Source organism: Populus trichocarpa, chromosome 8, assembly GCF_000002775.5.
Source record: "Populus trichocarpa isolate Nisqually-1 chromosome 8, P.trichocarpa_v4.1, whole genome shotgun sequence".
NCBI lineage: Eukaryota > Viridiplantae > Streptophyta > Magnoliopsida > Malpighiales > Salicaceae > Populus > Populus trichocarpa.
This window is the reverse complement of record NC_037292.2, coordinates 12,639,047-12,652,636: the sequence shown is the minus strand read 5'-3', so window position 1 is coordinate 12,652,636 and position 13,590 is coordinate 12,639,047. Positions and strand designations below refer to the sequence as shown.

Below are 13,590 nucleotides of genomic sequence, written 5' to 3'. Positions count from 1 at the left end.
TTCTGCCAATTGGTTGCCCGATTGAGACGGGGTTCAGCTTTCTTATGTGTCTGGTTTTGTCTGAGAGTTTATTAACAGTTGTATTTTAAAAATATTTTAGTTTTAAAATATATTAAAATTATATTTTTTTATTTTTTTTAAAATTATTTTTAACATTAACAAAATATAAAAAAAAATATTAATTTAAAGTAAAAAAATAAAATAAAAAATTAATTTGTTTTAAATCACTTTTAAAATATAATGTAAAACACACCGGGAAAAGGGCTGTTTGTGTCAGCGCCTGGTGGTATATTGTACGGCCAAGGTCAAAGGCTCTTGAGCCACAAGCAATGCCACGTATGCTAGCTACGTAACCTGGCATTGGATACTAGTCAGCAAAATCACATGGGTTCTCCCTTCTCTTCCATGTCTCCTTTCGACAAATTACACAAATTCTACTGTTAGCAGGAATTTCTACTGTTAGCAGGAATTGTCACCACTACATATTTTCATATAATAACATATTTGAAAAGGTTGTTTTTTTAAAATAATTTTATTTTTAAAATATATTAAAATGATTTTTTTATTTTTAATATTAACGCATCAAAATAATAAAAAAATATAAAAAATGAATTTAAAATAAAAAATATATTAAAAAAATTTTAAAACACAGTTAAGCTGTAAAAATAAACACAGCTTATGTAACCGAGCCTACCACATTCCTCTTGCATATATAGGACTCTCCTTTTCCAAATTAAAAGCGTGATTTGATGCACATTCATGAATCCAGCTATGGGTTTGGGTCAGCAAGTTTGTACAATGTAATCATTCTAGGTCAACGAGGTGAGGAAAAGGTAAGCCACATGTAAAAGGTTGTAAATCAAAGCATCTATGTATACTAGATTAAAGAGTAAAGATGTTTAATTTATTATAACAAATGCATTATATATATATATTATTTAAGAAAAGCGCAGGGTGTGTAACTTGTCTAAATATATAAACATTCAAAAATAAAACTTAAAATAATACTAATATGCATTCTAAATTTATATTCAAGTTTGGAATTAATATAAAATCAAAATCCTAGCATGAATACTAATAATAAAATAATTATAGTTAAAATAAAACAAATAATGATATTTATTAAAATACTTTAAAATAATGAGATTTTTGTTGTTATAAATAATGAAATCTTTATCTTTACCATTTTATTGCTTTTTATTTGTGCAATTAGTATGTTTATAATATGTCTTTCAAAAACACATTCTTTATTTAGATGCACTTGTAAACTAAGATTTTTGAACCAAAATAAAATGACTTCATTATCTCTTAACAAAGTAAACCCGAACTTTAGATTTTTTAGGAGGAAAATCAAAGTATAAATAAGAGAAGAAAAACATTAAAAATAAAGTGAGAAAGAGTATGTAAAAATCCAAAGAAAAAAATCCCAACTCTTCTTTCACCCCACCCCCATTTTATAGTGAATTTTAAAAATTATTTAATTCAGAAATATTTTTCACCATTCAATTTTTGATTAGTCACCATAAAAAAAATTGAATCTAAATATAGTAGCTTTATATCTGGATTTTTGCTGAAAAAACTATTCAAATTTGTTGAAAATACTTTTGAAAGAGACTATTAAAATTCATAGGATGGACTAGATAAACCATGAGATGAAATAAATAATTCTATATGGACAAGGTTCAAGTTCAATTTTCAATTAGTAAAAATAATTTTTTAATTTAAAATAAATTCAAGCCCAAACATGGACTCGGCCAAGCACGAGTCGAACTGGGTTGGGGCCCTTACACGCACTTGAGTTTAAATTCAAATCTCACTTTACCTAAAACTTCTATTATCTCTATTATCTAAAAACTTTTGAAGTCAATTTTAACATTTCAACTGCCCACTTTAAAAATAATAAAAAAGTTTTAGGTTTCGCTAAAATATGACAACAAAATAATTCTTTAAAATCAACTTTTTATTTACTCATTATTTATTTTAATTATATTAATAGTTTATTTTAAAATTTTTATATTAGATATTAAATTCCAACAAACTTTTAACTCTAAAACTAAATAAACATTATTTTTAATTTGATATAGATATACCAATTAACAATGTTATTTAAACAAATTTCCAATAATGGCTACCATTACCCATGATAGATCCTAGTTACTGTAACAGCCCTATGTTGTAAGCAATAATCAAAATTAATTTTTAACATAAAGGTATTGAATTTTATAAAAAAATTTATTTAAATAATGAAAAGATGATGAATACACTTAATATAATAAATTTTAAAATATATAAACTCATTATTATTATTATTATTATTATAAATCAAGTTATTAAATATTTCAAAGAAATTTAAAACTGCTTGTTATAAATAAAAATCATACATTGCTAATAATGAACCAAAATCACTTACAGGATTAATTACGACTGTTTTTTAACAAACGTTGTACACAATAGATCGTGTGAGCTAAAAGGCTATTAATATGTAATTATGTATGGGTACATATCAACCAATTCTCAAAATATATGAATTTATATTAAATTAAAACTGGTAACTAATCCCATCACTGAAATATGAAAAAACTCTTATAAACAAAAAAAATCTAAAATAATATTGATTATGAGATATATAACTATCATTATAAAGAAAAATTAAAATTTCAAATGTAGTATTAATATTAACAAAATATATGTAAATGGGTAAAAAATTTGTGAAAGATAGTATTTTTCTAAAAAAAAGAAGAAAAAAAATCAAATAGGAGGTAACTAATACCAAATGTTGATGCAATTCTTTCTAAACAAGAAAATCACAGCTTTTTATTAGTTCTTCGCTGCTCGTCAAGATTAACGACAGTTTAGGTTGAAAAAAGACAAGACGAGACTAGAGATGACAATTTTAATTTGAATTTGATGATACTAATTGACCTAAAACATGAACATAGTATGAAATATATATTTTTGTTATATTGATATATTTGTAAAATATTTAGATTTCTTTAATATAATACGATATATTTTAATTTTAATTTTGGCATTCAATGCATAATATGTATCATTTAACATACATGTATTTACTTCAACTATATATTAACTATTTTATTTTTTATTGGATAATAAATAATAGTATGTAATAGATATTTATATAAATACTCGAAACTTGATATATAATTTTTATTTTTATTTTTTAATAAATAATAAATAGAATAAAAATATTAAGAAATTTGACCCGAGTATCCATTTTCATCTCTAAAAAAGACTTGTCATCTGGTATGTCTGTCTGAAGGTTCATGGCTCTAGTCTTGGAACAAGTCTCTTGAGTTGCTTTCAGATTTGTTAACGGCTGGAGGGATCACGAGTTAATTTGTTTACAGATTATAGTTTGGACAGAAACAGGTTTGAAAACAAGAAAAAGGGTTTGTGATGCGATGGAGATGGATGATGAGAAGAGTCCGGCGATCTTGAAATCTAACATGCTCTCTCATCTCACAAATAAAAAAATTAAAAGATGAAAAAATTAAAATAATAATAATTATCATTTCATAAATTATTTCAAATAAAATAAATAACAATAAAAAGAATGAGGATCAAATAAGGACCAAAGTTAATATAAAAATTAAATTCTAAAGAATTAAATTGAAAAAAAATTATTCAAAACAAAATATATATAACAATCAAAACTTTGATGACCAAATTTGATATAATTAGTAAATAATATAATATTTCTAATTTTTTTTACAACTTTCGGAAAGTGTTTTCCGCCTAAAATAAAAGAAAAACACTTTCGTAGAAACCAAGTTAAATTTTTCTTTAACTGAAAAATATTTTTCATTGACCAACTTTTCTAATAATAAATAAATACAAAAAAATTTAAAAAATAAATTTTTAAAAACTATTTTCCATTAAACAAATATTCTATTATTAAATTTAATTATTTAAAGATGGTAAAATTTACACAGATAAAAATAATAGAGGTGCCATCAGCAACTCTGTCCATCACAAAATCACACCATAAAATTAGCATGTACAGCCTGTAAAAGGGATGTGCCTTTTCTAGTCTTGATAGTGGATGGAGCAAGAGGTACCGGCTCTAAAATTCAAATTAATTTTTTAATATTTTTAGTTTGTTTTAATAGATTGGTTAAAAATAAATTTTTAAAAATAAAAAAAATATTTTTTTAAAATTTTTTTAAATAAAAAATATTTTAAAAAATAATTACAATCAAAATTATACAAACCCTCTAAAATCCCTGCTGCTTTCTCTTTTTCTTCCTCGAAATTAACAAGGCAGGGGGACAGGAATAAAAGCTTTCTTTCCGCATGGACATCCTTCCTTCAACTTCAAGAGGTAAGACGCTGGGTTTTTCTTGTTTGAAAAGTGGAGGAACCAGTCAACGTTAAATCTCTGCAATAATCACACTTTTCGTTTCTCGTTTCTCTCTCAAAATTAGATCTTAGCTAAGCGACAAATGAATAAGGTTTTTCAGATGACATTCTTCACATGAACTAGCCCGGTCATGTGATGAAAATCTTTTTTTTTTTTTTTAATTAAAAATTTTTATGTTATTTCCAGATCATTTTAATATGCTAATATTAAAAAAAATTAAAATAAAAAATATTATTTTTATATATTTTTATAATAAAAAATATTTTAAAAAATAACCGTTACCACATTATCAAATACCCCCTAAACAAGATAACTTAAAGTTAAATATTAGATAATACTTTTAGAATCTAGCATAGTGTGTCAAGTATTTATGATAAAAAAAATTGATTTGATTTTTAATTGGAATTGCAATTAATCATTATCTTTTAATTTAATATCAAACTTCTTTGAACAATTATCATTTCTTATATCGTTAAAATTTCACCGTGAAATTAATCGAGATACGCGCAAATTAGCCCAGACACCCACGTTAATAATAAAAAAAAAACTTCAATTAACTCTTCACCTCAAATCTTTTTTTTTTTTATCTCCTGTCAAAGTTAATCTTAACATTTAAACAAAGAAGAAAATGGCCTTTTCATTTCATGCAATTCAAAACAAAATTGTTGAATAACAACATAAAATAAGACTTTTGGTATTTGATTTAAAACAAGACTTTGGATAGTTGATCTTTCTTTTCTAAAACAATTCGTTAACGAACGAATATAGTAAACATTCATAGAAGACAATCCTCCTTCCTAGTCATTTCCACCCCCAAACGTATTTAATTTCCCATTCACTAAAATGATAATCATTTTATTTTATTTTGAGTCATCATCGAACAAGGTTACTGTTAGAGAATAATATAAATTATATTCTAAGACCTCACCTAAAAGCTTAAGTTTTTAAGTTAAGATGATTCTTTGATATGGTAGCGAAGTCTTGATGACCAAGTGGTCTTGAGTTCGAATCTCATTATTCTTATTTATTTGATAAAAAATTAAGTACAATGTAATGTGGGCCTGTGCAAGTTTCAAGCTCAAAGGGCTTTCACTTGAGGGGGTGTGTTAGAGAATAATATAAATCATATCTTGGAACCTCACCTAAAAACTTAAGTTTTTGGGTTGAGATGATTCTTTTACGGTTACAACCTTGAAAGAACAAACTTCATTAATAACAAATTAAAATAAGTTTAACAATAAAATAATCCAAACCATGAATAGATAGATTTCAAACAAAATTATTAAATTCAGTATAGCTTGTAACTCTAGTCTATGACCCAATTAAAGACTCGGATTACAGGTTTAATAGGTTGATCCATGTCGATTGAAATTGTAAAAATTTAAAATAAAAAAGAAAGTTATTATTTAATAATTTTATTATATATTTCACATTCAATTCATTCATGTAGAGTTTATAAAACCATACAATAAGACATGTTATAGAAAATGCTTGATCATCTCCTATAATTAGATCTTAAAAATAATTTTATAATTGTCTTGACTTGTTCAATTTTTTAATCTTGATTATTTCCTTAACACGCATCCTCAAATTCAAGATAATTTTAATTTTTATGTGTTTGACATACATTAATACATGGCTACTAATAACTATTTTTCTTCTTGTGATTGACCAAACATTTTTTTTCAAGATTTAACATTTTCAAGTAGCTTCAATTTTGGCTCACTAATCCTTTGTCATTTTTCATCTCCTCAAGGAAGAGTTTTTTTTTTTTAATTTATGAGTCTCTCTTGTATCACATTATCTCTCATACAAGAACTTATCAGCTTGCACTAAAGCAATTATTGGTTTTTTTTTTTCTATTTTTTTAATAAAAAATCTCAATTTTTTTACTTAGCTCTATCATCTTGTACCTTTATTTTTTTCTTTCATGTCATTGCTCATCCACTCTCTTTTGGATTTTTTTTTTTACACACATGCTTTAGTCTCTCTAAACACCTATTAGATCAAACTAACTCTGATATCATTTAAAAATTTAGAATAAAAAAGAATGATATCATTTCATAATTTTATTACATGGTTTACATTACTTATATATAGAGTTTATATAACCATGCAACAAGGGACATATAAAAATATGGAATAAAACAAATTGTGCAAAATGCTTGTTCATCTTTTTTAATTAGAAGGTAGAAATAATTTCTTTATTACCTTGATTTGTTCCATTCTTATTCTTTGATCTTGATTATTTTCTTAAGAGAGATGATGTTTTAATTTTTTTAAAAAAAATTAAAACATTATTTAAAAAAAATCGAATTATATTTTAATCAAATTATAAATTAATTCATTAAGTCTACTTGGTAAATTGGAAGTTGATTTTTTTAAAACTCAACCGAACTAGAGACCGGGTCCAATCAGTTACAGGTCCACCCAAGTTTTATGACCATGCTTTCTTCTGCATGAGATGATGCTAAAGTGCGCCGGGGAAGCAAAGACAGACCTTTGGAGTGAAAATGACAGCAGAAGCATTGATAATAGTAGAAGAGAATGACGTGCACTTACAAGTGATTGGTAGCCCATCTGCAGTGCCCTGAACAGCTGAAGAATGAAGGCTTCCTTTTATCCATTGGTTTTTCCCTCTCTTTCCTTTGAACGTTCAACGTAAACCCTAAAATATTTTTATTTTATTCCCTCCAATCGAAGAAAATGAAATATAAAACTGCTTTTTCCAATGTGTTTATTTACTTAATAATAATGATGATAACAATAATCTATTCTTAATTTTAAATAAATAAAATAAAATCATAACCAATCGTGAAAAACTTTCAAGTAAATCTAAGGAAGAACATAATACATATGCTACAACACTACAATTTACATGGATTTTTTTTTTAAGTTAGGACAATATACTTAAAGTTTAGGTAAAATAACATTTTTTTTAAATTTTTTTTGGTAAAATAGAATATTTTGATCTTTTCATGCTTCAAAAATACGACATCAATTAAAATTTAAACTCTCCTACATTGAAGAGCACATAGACCAGACGTGCTTTCTATCTCCAATCCGACCAACACCATAACTATCTCTCTAAAAAAATCCACTAAATACTTTTATTTTGCCCTTAAAACAACCAAAAATAAAACTCATTATAGTCTCTAGGCATCCTTGGATATTTTTGTGTTCAAAATCCACCGGTGCTACTGCACCAGCCCTTTTTCTAGTTCTACAAGCAAGGTAAACATTCTACATTACTATGAATTTATGTTTTGTTTGGTTTATGATGAATTTAGAGTTTGTTAATTAATAATAAATTAGTTAAGAATATCATCAATTAAAGTTGATTTGATATATTTAAATATGAAAATAAGTTGAATTAATTATTTTAATTAATTATGTATTGCATTTAATTTTGTTTAAGTTTCTGAATTAAGGATTTTGTGTGTATTGCTGGAATCAGCTAATAATGTAATTAACCACGCTTGATGATTTCATGCAAGAGAGCATGAATGCGGTAGAATTATGATGAATTACATATTTTATTGATAAGTTGATGAATTTGGTATTTTCTTGGAATTGTATTAATTTACTATGAATTTGAATTTGATTTAATGCAATTGAGTATGAAAATATCAATTAGATTTTGTATAATGAATTATGTTTGATTTTTGGTGAAGTTTGCTTTAACATTGAGTTTTGAGATTTCTATTGAATTTGCTATGAGTTTTTTCAATTAGGGTTGAAGTAATGCAATTTAGTTAAAATTATGTTCAATTAACCAGAATTTGATTTTTTTTTTATATAGAATGTCTTTCAACATATTTATGTTATGTTATTATAGAGACATTATTGTTCATGATGTAAACAGTGGTATCACATATAATGGCTGGAGTAGTTTATTTTTAAATAGTAATTTATGCATGTCATATGTAGAAATGAAAGAAATCATTTGTTGTGGGCTTGAGTGAAATTATAATGATATTGATGTTGAAATAACTAGAAAATATTATATTGATGAACATTAGTTTTATCATTTATTGATTGTGTGTGATGATAGTTTTAAAACAATAATTAATTATTTCATCCAAAGTAGTTTGAACATGATGGTATAGTATATGAATAGCTGACCAAAACATGTGTGTATCCTAACTTTTGTTGGTCCTTCAAATTCAGTTAATGGATGTAAAAATAGTTTATTATCAGATGATTTGCTACAAAGGATATATGATATTATGTTCGACAATTTATTTACTGATCAATATAGATTTTACTATTATGAGCCTAGTGACAATGAATATGATAATACATTAGAACCGAATATGATAGTAAATGTTGATGGTGATGTTAATGATGAAATCATACCTCCTGTTCTTGAATTTGAAGATGCTTCTAGATCTAATTTTATTGTTTATAATGACCAGACACTTAGTCATAGACATATGCCAGGAGGGTTGATTTAGAGGTTAGACAAACATTCAATAATAAAAATGAATTGATTAACACAATTAAACGGTGTCATATTACACATTCGCTTGTTTACCGAGTCCAACAATCAAACTCTACATTTGTTCAATTACAATGTGTGCAAACATATGAATATAAGTGACATTGGCATGAGGGATATCATAAAAGATCGGATTTATTTGAGATAACAAAGTTAAAAAAACCATGCACATGTGTTTCGACCTTTGTAAAAAAAGATCACCATCAACTTCATGCAAATTTTATTATTAATGCTATATCAACCCTCGTTATGAATAAGCTTTCAATGACGATTGCAATCATACAAGATTAAATAAAATTGCATTATAAGTATAAAATATTTAATTTAACATTAATATTAGGTTGGTTTCATGCTACGAGAGAGTCACAAGGGCGCATCAGTGCTTCGTAATTTGATATAAAAAAAAGTTGCGTTGGTGGTTCAATGTTTGCCACACTAGACTTGAAATATTTGGAGAAAGGTTAACTCTTGATAATACCACGGTAGAGGGCGAGACCACTTTGACAGGTGTTGGACCAGAATCCAGTCGTGCTATTGATGTGTCCGGATCATCTAGTAAACAACGTAGATGTGGATAGATTAGTTATATATTCATATATTTTGAGATTTTAATTACTTGAATGTTGTATTTTTGAAGTATTTTAGATTTATTTTGCTTGTATATATTTTTTTTTATTTTTGCATTCAGAAGGCTACTTGTGATTATGAAATGTAAAAATTTATTAAGTTTAGTTATTGTGATTTTTTATAGGTTTTTTTAGACTAGATAAAATTTTAGATATAGTTCTTATATAAAAAAAATTATGTCCAAATTTTGTTAAAATTATAAAATTTAAATTAAAAATCAAATTAACAAAGTAAATAATAAATCTCATAAAATAATAACATCAAAATCATTAAAAAAAAAATAAAACACATTTTTACTCTAATAATAGAATTGGCTTTTCTGAAGTTTGCAGGGGAATTTGACTAAATGCTACAATTCTGAAGTTTTAAACCGTGACAAAAGTTATCATCCACAATGTTTAATAAATATCACAATTTTTAACCACAATTTTCTTTAAATATCACAGTTTTAAACCATGACATAACATCATTAAAATATATTATTTCACAAAAAAAATATATTGATGAGGTGTTAATTCACAATTTATTTGCATTTTATATACTAATTGCCCGATTTGTCCAATTTTCATTCCCAGAAAAGAGAGAGCGCTTCTACAATACAATCTCTTTAAAAAAAAAAATTGCTAAAATACGATAGAGGGAGAGAGTAAATGGAGGTGATGGTGGTGTGGTCAGGTCAGATCATACAGGTAGCTAGCCTGAGTGACTGAGGACAGATAAAAGCTAAGCCTTAGGCTTGTTAAGTGACCATGGACTTTTATATGTAAAGAGAGTGAAGGGCCCGGAGCTCAACAAGCATTTCATTGGGTGGTGCAGCTTAAGCTGGTTTTAGCAGCAGGCATGTAATGTAAACAGCGTCGTTGGTTTCGCGGGTGGATGTATGATACTCAAATCTTCTCAGTTATCCAAGAGAATCAATCGCGGAGCTCCCTCTCAACTTTAATCAGTAAGCCACCATGCTAGCTGCTGCCACTACTACTGTCTTTATCATCATCACCAATATCGCCGCCATTTTGGCTGCTGCTGCTGCTGCTGCATTTGAGCTGGCTTTCTCCTCCTTGGTCAGTGTCACCAAATAATCTGTTGCAGGTCTTGAGGTTATCATTCACACCGTCTATCTCATGGTGGGTGCACGCGATGGAGTCACCAAGAATAATATTGATGGGCTGTTGATCGTGCTTGTGGCCAATAATGGGAAGAGGCTCCGTCTGTTGCCTCCCGTCTCGAGGAGGAGAGAAAACAACTGGCAGATGGTGGTCCATCTCGCATGGGAACTTTGAGTTCTTAAAGTGCTCCTTCAACGCTTCCAATCCCTTTCATCATTTGTACGAATTTTATTTTTTTTGGAACCATAATATAATACAATTAGGACAAAGCAATACATACTCCAATATTGCTCAAGCTTTAGAGATTTTGAAAGAGAAAATAGGAAGTACCTGAACTCTAGCATAAGTCACTGCACAGATTTTCCTAGAGCTGAAGACCTCCCAATGTTGATTATGAAAGGCCTTGTAGAGCCTCCATGCTGCCTGCGGGGATGTCATGTTCACGAACCCATATCCCACATTGCATTTGTTGCTGTTTTCAGAAACAAAAATATTCAGCAATGGTACAACACCAGAACCTGAGTATATGAAACTCAGTTGTCTTGAGCATTTGCTTTTACTTGAATGCCAAAGAACCCTAACCTCGCACAATTGAAGAATGAAAGAAAGGAAATAAATGAAGGTAACGTAAAAGGGAATCACTTGAAGTCAATTGGAAGATATAAAAAATCATAAGAAGACAAGGGCTGGTCATCCCCGTTGGCTATCTGCTCGTTGCAGTGAATGCAGTGATTGTCCAGCATATTCAACAACAGCTTCTGACTGCAATAATTCATTAATAAAAAATTCATGAATCACCTCTCTATATATAAATACTCCTAATTAAAAGATCTTAGTAAAAAAATCTCTCAAAGCCTCAAATAAATAGTAATAAAAAAGCGCTGCAACATTATTAGTTTATTGATTAGTTGTATAGTGTAGCAGAAAAGAAAGCCAACCTGTACTTATTGGGTATGTTCTTGATCATGACAGTGGTCCTGGAATCACTACCGCTGGTTTCCACCATGGATTCATCACTTATAAGAAAACGACTATCAAGCTTCTTCGCTTGCCTTGATCCCTTCCAAGACTTGGCACTCTTCTGTTGCTGCTTTGTAGATGTAAAAGACTGGCTCTTTTTCAAACTTCTCTTTGGAGGGCCACGATAAGCAACCTTCCCAACAATTACGTCTCCACCCAATGACAAACACCCCAAAGAAGCTTCAATTGAAGCCTCAATAGGGTTTCCTTCGCTAGGATCACCAGACGGTTTCTTTCCAGCTGAGGATTGAGTTTCCGACAGAAATGAGCGAGGGGAAACATTTGGAGGTGAGCAGCCGGAGGAGAATCTATGAAGCAATGGTGGAGGTTGCGGAGACACAAAGGTTGCAACTTTGGAATGGCGAAGGTTGGTTGTGGAGTCAAAGACAGGAGTAGTAAAGGAGTTTTTGGAAGTGGCCCTGGGCCTGGCATTAAAAAACTTCTTCCCATGCCCACCAGGGCGACTAAACTCAATATCAACTTGCTTTCCATAAATTTCCTTTCCATTCATCTCTCGAAGGGCCTTGGCTGCATCTCTAACATCGTAAAACTCTATAAACCTTTGGTGCCTCTTCAAAGGTGTCTCTCTCACCTCCTTGACAGCACCTGCCAAATGGGAAATTAACCAAAAAAAAATCAGCTTGCTAGCTATAAAAAATAATCCAGGAAAGTGACCCATCACATTTAACAAACTGACTTGAAACATGACCAGAAGAGAGGGAAAATCTCTGTTTTATTTTGGAAAACAGAAGAAGACAAATAATTTACCAAAAGCTTGGAAAATTTCTTTAAGGCTTCTAGTAGAAACATTGGGATCCAAATTGAAGACCACAAGGGTCCCTTGATTCTGTCCATCAGGCACCTCGTTACACGACGGAATAATAAACTGAGCCCAAACCACACAACCAGCAATTACACCACGCGCCGGCGGTGGTGGTGTTGGTGCAATATTGAAGCTAATGCTCTCAGAATTTTGAATAAAGAAGTTCCTTAGCCTGGCTTGATGCAGCATGTGCTGCTCTCGTATCTCCCTCAAGGCTCTCTCTGCATGTCTTAGATCGTAGAAATGAACGGTCACAGTCCCATAACCAACTCTTTCCATCTGGACCCCTCTAACTTCTCCAAAAACCTCCAATTCTCTCCTAATCAATGACTCGTTCACTTCGCTCGGCACCGAACTCAATACCAGAGTCCGAGTTGGCGCCCCGGTAGGAGGAAGAGGGGGAAGAGGTTCCACGCTAACGTACGCCGGAGGTATATGATGATCATACTGAACGAAACCTACAAAGTCGCTAAACGGCAACGCTTGGGGGGTGTAGGTGTAGTAGACTTGGTGCGGAAGCTGAGGTGGTGGTGGTGGCGGCGGCGGAGGCGGCGGTCCGAAAGGAAGAAACTTTGGGGAGAAATTGTGAAGGTTATCACGTCTAGGCCTGAACTCTTGTGCTCTTGGGTCTAGATTTCCCGGAAACTGAACAGAGCCGTTTTCTTCCATGGTGATTTTCCGATGATTTAAGAGCGGTTAGCTTAAGGAAAACAACGGGAAAGACTGGTTTCCCGGCGATGCAACTGCTAGAAAAACACAGGGTAGTACACTAGTAGCAATGCATTTGCTGCCTCTCTCTCTGGTCTGTTTTGTCTCTCAGACTCTTTCTTTCTTGGTTGAAATAAAAAGACCAAGTAAATGACACTTTCCTTTATCTCTCCTTTCTAAAGTTGCAAAGAATGTCCTTTGCCTGCGTTTTTCTGCGGAATGACGACATTACCCTTGCAGGCTTACGGTGGTAATGGGATGAGTTTATTGATGATTTAGGTCAGTGTGCTTGGGAAAGTGCTAGGAGTTAAGGTTCAGTTTAGCTATAAGGATTATTTTTTTTGGGTAATGTGATTAATTATATTTTAAAAAATTTTAATTTTTTTTAGATTTTAAATTATTATTTTTTATTTTTATTGATATT

General features: G+C 29.9%; 1 protein-coding gene across 1 annotated transcript; it reads right to left on the bottom strand.

Moving 5' to 3' along the window:
• Positions 1-10,020: 10,020 nt before the first annotated feature.
• On the bottom strand, positions 10,021-13,311 carry LOC7480947 (protein terminal ear1). The gene is made up of 5 exons (XM_024606795.2): positions 12,404-13,311; positions 11,554-12,241; positions 11,258-11,377; positions 10,946-11,087; positions 10,021-10,822 (listed from the first exon to the last, which is right to left on the bottom strand). Exons 1-5 carry the CDS (start codon positions 13,125-13,127, stop codon positions 10,469-10,471), a joined length of 2,028 nt encoding a protein of 675 aa, XP_024462563.1. The 5' UTR covers positions 13,128-13,311; the 3' UTR covers positions 10,021-10,468.
• Positions 13,312-13,590: the final 279 nt, after the last annotated feature.

Excerpts from the sequence above, each read along its gene's own strand:
- LOC7480947 (XM_024606795.2), bottom strand. The coding sequence starts at position 13,127 with ATGGAAGAAAACGGCTCTGTTCAGTTTCCGGGAAATCTAGACCCAAGA. Across the intron at positions 12,242-12,403 it reads AGAAATTTTCCAAGCTTTTG|GTGCTGTCAAGGAGGTGAGA; the intron begins GTAAATTATTTG and ends CCCATTTGGCAG. Across the intron at positions 11,378-11,553 it reads AACATACCCAATAAGTACAG|TCAGAAGCTGTTGTTGAATA; the intron begins GTTGGCTTTCTT and ends GAATTATTGCAG.